The sequence below is a fragment of the Heterodontus francisci genome, chromosome 33 (assembly GCF_036365525.1).
Source record: "Heterodontus francisci isolate sHetFra1 chromosome 33, sHetFra1.hap1, whole genome shotgun sequence".
Taxonomy (NCBI): domain Eukaryota; kingdom Metazoa; phylum Chordata; class Chondrichthyes; order Heterodontiformes; family Heterodontidae; genus Heterodontus; species Heterodontus francisci.
Window position 1 is genome coordinate 55,255,351 of NC_090403.1, and position 11,086 is coordinate 55,266,436.

Genomic DNA, 11,086 nt, shown 5'->3' on the forward strand with positions numbered 1-11,086 from the left:
ACTGTTGGAAGGTGAATGTGTTTATCAAATTCATGTTTGGCATTCCACACCCCAGACTGAGAGATTAACAGGAAGGTTAGAATCACACATTTTTCACTCACGTTACTGCTTAAGTAATACATGTCCACAGGTCTCTTGGTTTCACATTGCAGTTGTGAGTTTTTTATACATTTTTTTGACTACAGAGCTTTGTTCTGATCTGTTGGTTGTGGGTTGTTTAGTGCTGTTTAGCATGCATATGTGTTGTAGCTTCAGTGCTGCTCCTGGCATGCAAGATACATAGTGCATGTAGTTAGTGGATCAGAGACAGTAAAATAGTTGGGACATTACAATTAGCCTCAGTGTCACTGGGCTAGATATAGGGGATACAAAACACAGCAGGGATCCCAACTGCTGTAACAGCCACTGGAAAGTGCGAATGCGATATCAAGCAGACACAAGATCAGGCTCAGTTGTCATAGTGAATAACATAGAAGTTACAAGAGACTTGGTTGAGGGAAGGGCATGATTGGCAACTAAATATCCCAGGATATCGATGCTTCAGGCGGGATAGAGAGGGAGGTAAAAGGGGTGGAGGAGTTGCATTACTGGTCAAAGAGGATATCACAGCTGTGCTGAAGAAGGGCACTATGGAGGACTCGAGCAGTGAGGCAATATGGACAGAACTCAGAAATAGGAAGGGTGCGGTAACAATGTTGGGGCTGTACTACAGGCCTCCCAACAGCGAGCGTGAGATAGAGGTACAAATATGTAAACAGATTATGGAAAGATGTAGGAGCAACAGGGTGGTGGTGATAGGAGATTTTAATTTTCCCAACATTGACTGGGATTCGCTTAGTGTTAGAGGTCCAGATGGAGCAGAATTTGTAAGGAGCATCCAGGAAGGTTTTCTAGAGCAGTTTGTAAATAGTCCAACTCGGGAAGGGGCCATACTGGACCTGGTGTTGGGGAATGAGCCGGGCCAGGTTGTTGAAGTTTCAGTAGGGGACTACTTTGGGAATAGTGATCACAATTCCGTAAGCTTTAAAATACTCATGGACAAAGACGAGAGTGGTCCTAAAGGAAGAGTGCTAAATTGGGGGAAGGCCAACTATACCAAAATTCGGCAGGAGCTGGGAAATGTAGATTGGGAGCAGCTGTTTGAAGGTAAATCCACATGTGATATGTGGGAGGCTTTTAAAGAGAGGTTGATTAGCGTTCAGGAGAGACATGTTCCTGTGAAAATGAGGGATAGAAATGGCAAGATTAGGGAACCATGGATGACAGGTGAAATTGTGAGACTAGCTAAGAGGAAAAAGGAAGCATACATAAGGTGTAGGCGGCTGATGAAAGACGAAGCTTTGAAAGAATATCGGGAATGTAGGACCAATCTGAAACGAGGAATTAAGAGGGCTAAAAGGGGTCATGAAATATCTTTAGCAAACAGGGTTAAGGAAAATCCCAAAGCCTTTATTCATATATAAGGAGAAAGAGGGTAACTAGAGAAAGGATTGGCCCACTAAAGGACAAAGGAGGAATGTTATGCTTGGACTCAGAGAAAATGGGTGAGATTCTAAACGAGTACTTTGCATCGGTATTCACCGAGGAGAGGGACATGACGGATGTTGAGGTTAGGAACAGATGTTTGATTACTCTAGGTCAAGTCGGCATAAGGAGGGAGGAAGTGTTGGGTATTCTAAAGGGCATTAAGGTGGACAAGTCCCCAGGTCCGGATGGGATCTATCCCAGGTTACTGAGGGAAGCGAGAGAGGAAATAGCTGGGGCCTTAACAGATATCTTTGCAGCATCCTTAAACACGGGTGAGGTCCCGGAGGACTGGAGAATTGCTAATGTTGTCCCCTTGTTTAAGAAGGGTAGCAGGGATAATCCAGGTAATTATAGACCGGTGAGCCTGACGTCAGTGGTAGGTGTTTAGAGAGAGGATCTGGATCGGCGCAGGCTTGGAGGGCCGAAGGGCCTGTTCCTGTGCTGTAATTATCTTTGTTCTTTGTACAACACAGAAACAGGCCATTCAGCCCAACTCATCTGTGCCAGCGCTTATGCTGCACACGAAAGTCCTCCCAACCTACTTCACATATCCTTTCTGCATATCCTTCTATTCCTTTCTTCCTCATGTGCTTATCTAGCTTCCCCTTAAATGTATCTATGCTATTCGCCTCAACTACTCCAAGTGGGAGTGAGTTCCACATTCTAAACGCTCTCTGGATTTCTCCTTATTGGGTTTATTAGTGACTATCTTATATTCATGTCCCCTAGTTTTAGACACCCGCACAGGTGGAAACATCTGCTCTATGTCCACCCGATCAAACCCTTTCATAATTTTAAAAACCTCCGTTAGGTTACCCCTCAACTTTCTCTTTTCTAGAGAAAACAGCAACAGCCTGTTCATGCTTTCTACTGTTGAATAGCCTCCTGACACTCACTATCTGGGCTTACTAATGAAGAAATAGCCACTCAGCCGTAGCACTGGAGGACAGACGCTAGCATTGCTGGGACCTTTAAAGTGGAGAAGATTTCAGGAAGCAATTCTTACCTCTTCCTCCTGGTCCTTCATCATTTTGTTTTCAGTTGAAGAATCGGAGCACCATCTGTCCGGGCACAGACTCACAAATTAAGGAAGAGACAATTTTTACATTGACGCTACAAGTTCTCGGTGTATTTGATTTTAGAATAATGCATCACACTTACTGAAACACAATTAAAATAAGCGCAATTGAAAGAAACTTCTTACTGAAAACACCTTTGTAAATCTCCAATCCCCATCTTCAATAGAAGTTTCATCACAGACAACAAAGTATGATAGAACCCAGCAATGTATCTCTGATACAGAATATTTTGGTGGACTAGACTCTACACTTATTTAGCTGCTCTCAGCCCAGGCAGCAGTTTATTTTTATTTATTTTATTTAGAGATACAGCACTGAAACAGGCCCTTCGGCGCACCGAATCTGTGCCGACCAACAACCACCCATTTATACTAACCCTACAGTAATCCCATATTCCCTACCACCTACCTACACTAGGGGCAATTTACAACGGCCAATTTACCTATCACCTGCAAATCTTTGGCTGTGGGAGGAAACCGGAGCACCCGGCGGAAACCCACGCGGTCACAGGGAGAACTTGCAAACTCCACACAGGCAGTACCCAGAATTGAACCCGGGTCCCTGGAGCTGTGAGGCTGCGGTGCTAACCACTGCGCCGCCCCAGTTGAGGAGCCACAATTAGTTTCAACTTCCTTGGGCTAAGGGAAAGGAATGCGGGGGATTCCGATGGGGTTTCTGATCCCAATCTTTTGAATTTGCAGGAAAGGGTGCCTGCCGGTGGAGTGTTGAAGACCAGACTGGGCAAAGTTATGACATGCCTCCCCACTCCCCAACACATGTCTGGCGAATGGCCTGCTCACATTCATTGCTAAGGCTTACACATGAAGAATGCCCGAATTGGATGAGGCACTGATAAGCTGCTACACCCATAGAACCTGTACTGCAATCAAAAGTCTGCACCATCAGAAGGGGAAGAGGAGAGAAACAGGACGATTTTGAAAGTCTCTTCAGTTTGTAGGAACAGAAGGAGGCCATTCAGACCCTTTTGCCTACTTCGCCATTCAGTTAGATCATAGCCGATCTGTATCTCAACTCCATTTACCCACCATTGCTCTATATCCCTTAGCCCACAAAAATCTATCCAACTCAGTCTCGAAAGCTCCAATTGAAGCTCCCTCCAGCCCCATACCATTGCACAGCCTTTCAGAAAGAGTTTCAGATTCCCAATAGTCTTTGTGTGGAAAAAGTGCTGCTGATTTTGCTCCTGAATGGCTTGGGTCTAATTTTAAGGTTATGCTCCCAGTTGTTAATTCCCCCACCAGTAGAAATAGTTCTTCTAGATCTACCCTATTGAATCTGTTTAACATTGTAAACACCTCAATCAGATCACCCCTCAATCTTCTAAACTCAAGGGAATACAATCCAGGTTTAGGCAACCTGTCCTCATAATTTAACTCTCTAAGCCCCAGCATCATTCTGGTGAAAACCGTGCTGACTGCACAAAACCTAGAAAAATTACAATTACAAGTGTAAATGTGGAAAAGAAGCCAGGAGAATATTTTTCATTCTCTATGTTCCTTTGATTAAACTAATGATAATCTTACTTTACACAACTCCATTGAATAACTGTAACTAAGACAGATAAGAAAACTTTATATCTCACCTGTAGACCTCCAGTTTAATGTTTAGCCAGCTATCCGGTTTGCAGTTGGTATTCCAGTCACTGGGTTGTTGCCCAGAATCGTACAGCTGAGCTCTCACCTCACGTCTTCATCTGAGTGACACAGACAGGCAGCACCAGTATAAGCCCTATGCAAAAGTAGCACAAAGTTCAAATTTGCTCACTGTTAACTTGTTATCTCACAACCCGTATTCTGGGTGTGGAAGTGGAGGCCATGCACAGCAGACTGATGAGGTGTAAGCCTGCTTCTCACATCTCAGTTGGTAAAGACACACTATTCTCAAACTGATCCCTGGCCCATTAGGTTATTCGACCAGGGCAACTGTAAACATGCTACAATTGATATCAGTTCTACTGAGCTGGGGTGAAATGGTGGGGTTGGGTGGGCGGGGGACACATGTGGTGTGTGTTGCTTCCTCATCATTATCCAGTGATCGCTGCAGGAAAGCGTAAGTGCGTGGACACGAGGGGGGCAGATTTTGACTGTGTGTTGGCGTAAAACAGAATACAGTGAATCAATCTACACTGGCTCCTCATCTGACAATGCCTCCATTTTAAAATTCACATCATTGTTTGCAAATCTCTCCATGGCCTCACCCCTCCCTATTTCTGTAACCTCCTCCAGCTCCACAACCCACTGAGATCTCTGTACTCCTCTTCTGGCCTCTTTCCCATCCCCAATTTCCTTCAACTTTCCATGGGCAGTCGTGCCTTTGATTGCCTGGGCCCTAAGCTCTGGAATTCCCTCCCTAAACAGCTCCGCCTCTCCGCCTCTCTTTCCTCCTTTACAGCGCTCATTAAAACCTACCTCTTTGACCAAGATTTTGGTCACCTGTCCTAATATCTTTATGTAGCACAGTGTCAAATTTTGTCTGATAAGGCTCCTGTGAAGCATCTTGGGATGTTTTACTACGATAAAGGTGTTATATAAATACAAGTTGTTCTTGATTTTTTTACATCTCTTCCAATTTTTATTTTGGAAATAAAAAGCCCGAAGGATAAAAAAAAACAAGCAGCTGCTTTGCTATCACCAATTTGACAGTATTGCACAAAGTCAAGATCTAACCCCAGGTGAAGACCTGATTGGGCTCGGTTGTGAAGTCTTCCACAGCCTGTCAATACTCACTGTCCAGGCTTATACAGAATGGTTAATTGGGCAAGGTACCAGAGGATGGATGATACCCAGGTAATTATATCCTAGCAAGAGTCAGCAACATCAGGAAACGCTGGGAGAAAATTACAAATTAACAGAAAAGGGAAGCACAAGCCCAAGGGTGAGAAGTTTGGTACAATTGGGTGGCGAGCCCAAAGAGAGCTGTCACTCTTTGCTGCACAATGACAATAAGAGAATCCAAACATAGTTCGGAATAAGATGTGGTGAGCATCGCATGGTGACATAGACCCAGACAAAAAGATTTACATTTAAATAGCACTTTTCAGGACATCCCAAAGTATTGGTCCTACAAACAGCAATATGATAGCGACCAGATAACTGTTTTTTTTAGTTAAGTTAGCTGACTGATCAATATTGATCAGGACACCGGGAAGAAATCCCCTGCTCTTAGTGCCTTAAGATCTTTTATATCCACCTGCGAGGTCAGACAGGGCCTCAGTTTGACGTCTCATCCAAAATACTGCACCTCTGACAATGCAGCAATCCCTCAGTACTGCACTGGGAGCTCCACACTAAATATGGCTCTAAACATTTTGACTCAGAAGCAAGAGCACTACCAACTGAACCACAGCTGACAGTTATGAAAGTAATGAAAGTGTCAGATGCATAGTGGCCTCTCCACAGTGATACTGAGAGACACAGCTACCAAGTTCTTCACTAAGAGTTTGGAGAATGGTTTGAGAAAATCCAGGGAGGAGGGAGAGAGGAAGAGAATATTGTCCTGATTTTTAATCTTTCACTAATTTAGATCAGATTGTAATTGCTGAACTTAATAGTCCTTTTAAATTGGAAAATCATATTGAAGGGCCACGATCTACAGTGCAAGGCTGAAACAAGTAAGGGAGGTGACAACAGGTATAAGAACAGAAGAATAGGAGCAGGAGTAGACTATATGCCCCCTTGAGCCTGCTCTGCCATTCAATAAGATCATGTTGATCTGATCTTCGCCTCAACTCCACTTTCCTGCCTGTTCCCCATAAATCATGAAGTAGCAATTAGCGGCACCAAGCTTGTGGGTTTTCAAGGCTGCAGCTTGTTGGAGGAAGTGTAGTCTGAGGGAGGTTCTCAGGATAAGAGTTGGCAGAATTCCATTTTGCAATTATACAGCCAATTATAGTAGATGAGCCTTTTAAACAGTGAGCCTGCAAAATCATTGGTAGAAATCAGAAAGAAGGAGGGGTCACACTGATTAAACCAGCAGCCTGGTTTAGACAGCTGCCACGACAAAATTAACGAAGTGGTCTGGGTTACTTTTGTACAGTTAACTCTGCAATCCCATGCTTCCAACGAGCAAGCCCTGCTGGAGGGGCTGACTCTATAACACTAATTACCAACCCTTGCTCTCAGCAGCAAAATTGTTGCAGGGATCAGAGCTCAGAGATAGGGCAACAATGTCATTACTTCGATTCTCTGACCCATACTCCCAGCAAGAACACCGCACTTGCAAGGACTGTGGGTCAGAGGTACAACTTCATCACTGTAAGCTCAATTTTCCAACCTGCACTTCCTGTGAGCCTGGCAGAAGCCCTCTTTTGTAATTCAGCTCCTTCAGTTGTTGGGCTCAGCAACTTATCTCAATCAGCTCTCTTGGCATTGACATTCGCTATACAAACAGGCCAAAAAATGATGATATTAGCTTACCATTTTCAACACTTTTTTTGTTTGAATCTCAAAAACAAGTGGTCATTACACATAGCGTCAACACACTTGAGCTTTTTCTTAACCATCAGCATCACCTGATAGCTTCAGGTGCAGAAATACTGACATTGTTCAAAGGTCAACTCTTTCCAGTTTCCTCTGGCCACAGAAAGACAATTTCCACAAAACTCTGAACTGTGTAAATTACAGACAGTCACAGATTAGAAGGATAATCACCAACTAAAAATTAATTGTTGCTCACTCACTGGCTCAGCAAGTGTATCCAGTAAATACAGACCAGGAAAGTCCAAGGTTTGATGCCCAATCTGTCCAGAACTGGCTGATCTCAGTGGGACATCTGTGGAGGTTGGGCTCAGCTGTGATGCCCTACCCCACGCCCATGACAACCCCCTACTCCCCCAAGCCCGATCAAACAGTTACTGTCATGGCTCTTACGAGTACTAGCTGCTTAGAAGAGGGAGCAGAAAGTGACTGGAGTCCAGGGAACTGTGCTGCAGCAAAGACTGAAATCTTTCACAATAGGGAGTCCTTTTTTAAAATCAGCAGTGGGGACTTAGTAATTGAGGTTAGCATACTATGTGTCACCTCTGGAACTTGAGTTCAAATAAAATCTCCTCTGTTGGCTGGCTTAAGAATCAGGTGGTCAATCTCAACCCAGTAACCAGTCAGCATTGATCTGCACTGCAAAACTGCCTTTTAATTTAGTACTAATAAGAACATATGGAATAGGAGCAGGAGTCGGCCATACAGCACCTCAAGGATGCTCCACTATTCAATATTATTGCTGATCTTTGACCTCAACTCTGCCTTCCCGTCCTATCCCCGATTCCCTTAGTGCCCAAAAATCTATTGATCCCAGTCTTGAATACATTCAACAACTGAGCATCCACAGCCCTCTGGGGTAGGGAATTATGAAGATTCACAACCCTCCTTATCTCAATCTGAAATGGCCGATCCCTTATCCTGAAACTATGTTGCTACTTCCATACTCTCCAGCCAGGCAAACAGCCTCTCAGCATCTTCCCTGTCAAGCCCTCGAAGAATTTTATACATTTCGAGGAGATACTAATTGGCATATCACTTCAAAAGACCGCAGGATGGCAAATTTGGGCAGTGGAAAAATGCAGCACTGGTGCACAAAGGGTGTTCCTTTCAGGACTGAGATTAATCACATAGTTGAGACAGCATGTATCTTTACTGTGTTATCTAATCTCTCCTACACATGAACTGTAAGTGATAGATGCAGACACTTCTCAGCGCTAACACCCATCACTTTGGGTCAAGCTCCACTCCAGGACTTCAGCAGATACTCCATGCTGTCAACTCACTGTAGCAGTACTGAGAGAGTGCCGCAAAGGTGAAAGTGGCATCTTTTGGATAAGATTTTAACACAAAGGGCCTACTCTCCTGTTCATGTGGATATAAAAGAACCACAGCACTTTTCCAAAAAAGACAATGAATTTTCTTCCTCAACCAACATTACTGAAACAGACTCACTGTTCATGGAACCTTGCTTGTGCGCAAGCTGGCTGCTGCATTACAGCAGTGACTACACATCAAAAGTAATTCTAGGCTGCAAAGTATTTGGGACATCCTGATGATGAGACAGGTGATATATAAATGCAAATTCTTTTTTACATCCTAAAACATTTTTTCTGATAAACTTTGATGATTTCACAGAGCAGAATTTGACCTTATCAGTCACTGTAAATCAGCAGCCCTGATAATACATTATGCATTTAGTGGCAGTGACACTCTTGGTGTTATAAAACAGCAGATTCTCCTGCTCAAAGTGAGATCTATTTTAAGTTGGCAAGTGAGGATGACATCAGATTACGCCAGATGCCACCATTCGATCATCAAGCACCCTCTTTTCAGGAGGGCTCCCATTAACAAAAGAGCATGGCTGACCCAGCTAAGAGTGAAATCACTTGCAAGTTACACACCTGCCACTTGCCAGGTCAGATCCACAATGCCATTGAATCTGTGCCAGTGCCCACTGGACATGAAACAGGTTTGTCTTGAAAAAGCCACGAGGAGTCATCCACCAGTGCCATTGCTGAACAATATAAAATTTATCAAAAATTGATCCCAAATTTCTAGTCCAAGTCCCTGCTTTAATTGGATTGACTCCATCTGATTAAGAGCTTGACTGTCAGGGGAGCATTAATCCCACTCCCTGGAGAAGCACACCATATGCGCTGGTACACTTGTGGCTTTCGTGACCTGTGTGCACTGAAAGGCATATTGGAGGCAGGTGACAACATTATTATTTAATTTAGTAAGTTACTTTTTTTATGATTCTGTTTTCTATCAGTTGTATCCCTGTTCAGATTTTGTTTGATGACTCTGGGTCATCCTTCTGGTTTTTATTAGAAAAGGCCCATTCCTTGGAGCTGAGCAGACCACACAATCTGCTAAGTCTGTGTTTCACGTTCACACAAAGCGTGACGGGCTGCACATCTCTGCTTCCACTATTTTAAGGGGCTGCTCCTCAATTTCTTCATTCCCCAAGTTCCTGATTTTTGGTCACCTATTGTGGAGGGGAGGTTGTGCAGGAAGGTCAAGGGACTCCCTCCTGGAGTCTGCTTCTGGCCAATGGCCGAGGAGCAGGGTCCAGACGGGCATAGCAGCTGGGAGTTGTTTGCTCCAGCTGCTTTGCCTCTCTTCCGCAGCTATATCCCAGGCACGGGTACCCTTGAAGAGGGCAAGTGCAGTGTCTGCTGGTGCACTTGAAACTTTATGTTTATATTTTTATATTTAGAGATACAGCACTGAAACAGGCCCTTCGACCCACAGAGTCGGTGCCGACCAACAACCACTCATTTATACTAACCCTACAGTAATCCCATATTCCCTACCACCTAACTACATTAGGGGCAATTTATAATGTCCAAGGAAACCGGAGCACCCGGCGAAAACCCACGTGGTCACAGGGAGAACTTGCAAACTCCGCACAGGCAGTACCCAGAATTGAACCCGGGTCCCGTGCCGCCCTTTCTGAGACAGATGGGTACTGCAGGAACTGGATTGCATAGTGGAGGCAGGAAACAAAATTATAATTTTATAAGTTTTAAAAAAATATTTTTATTATAATTTGGAACATTGTGTCCTTTTAAAAAGGGGACTCATAACGAGCTGCATTTATATAGCAGCTTTAACATAGTTCACAGGTGGGTAAATCAGACAGAATTTGACACTGAACAACACAGGAATATATTAGGAGAGATGACCAAGAGTTTGGTCAAGAAGGAAGAGGGAAAGGCAGAGGGGTTTATGAGGGAATTCCAGAACATGGGGCCCAGTCAGCTGAAGTCACGGAAACCAATAAAATGAAAGCAAAATACTGTGGATGCTGGAAATCTGAAATAAAAACAAGAAATGCTGGAACCACTCAGCAGGTGTGGTGAGTGCTGAGTGGTTCCAGCATTTCTTATTTTTATCACGGAAACCAATGCTGGAGCGATTAAAATTGGGGATGTACAAGAGGTCAGAACTGGAACAGCGCAGTTATCTCGGAGGGCTGCGGGACTAGAAGAGTTTACACAGATAGGGTGGGGCGAGGACATGGGGGAGTTTTGAAAACAAGGATGAGAATTTTTAAATCTAGACGTTGCCAATGTTGGTCAGCGAGCACAGTGGGTGCTTAGGTGGACGAACCCGGCAGCAGAGTTTTGGATGAGCTGAAGTTTAGAGAAGAAAATAAGTGACCGGCGAGGAGGGTATCGGAAGAGCCGATGGTTTAATTGATTCCTTTTGACAATCCTAATTAACAGAACCGCGCAATCCGCAGCCTCTCTGCAAAAAATAAACGATTTATAAAATAAATATGCAGCCGTCAAATGATCAGTTATAAAAGCTGGAGCTAATTTGCAGCAGTTGACAATTAGCGGAGATTTTTGCAGCGCGGCCCACGAAAGGCCGACAATTTACCTCAGGACAGTAAATGTTGTACCGGAGTGCAGCAGCGGCAGCCTTCCCCCACCACCACCCCCCCCGCCCCGGGTCCGCCTCCTCCACAGGTCC

At 44.3% G+C, this 11,086-nt stretch overlaps 1 protein-coding gene across 2 annotated transcripts in view; it reads right to left on the reverse strand.

Moving 5' to 3' along the window:
- Positions 1-11,066, reverse strand: part of LOC137348236 (sorting nexin-11-like) — a 128,080-nt gene extending 117,014 nt beyond the window's left edge. The window contains exons 1-3 of one of the 2 annotated variants that reach the window (XM_068013621.1): positions 10,994-11,066; positions 4,210-4,355; positions 2,534-2,588 (exon numbers count right to left, since the gene is read on the reverse strand). In XM_068013621.1, coding sequence (XP_067869722.1) covers positions 2,534-2,557 — 24 coding nt within the window. In that variant the 5' untranslated portion in view covers positions 2,558-2,588; positions 4,210-4,355; positions 10,994-11,066. Of the gene's footprint in view, positions 1-2,533; positions 2,604-4,209; positions 4,356-10,993 lie in introns of both variants that reach the window. The other variant, XM_068013622.1, reaches the window with a different exon arrangement.
- Positions 11,067-11,086: the final 20 nt, after the last annotated feature.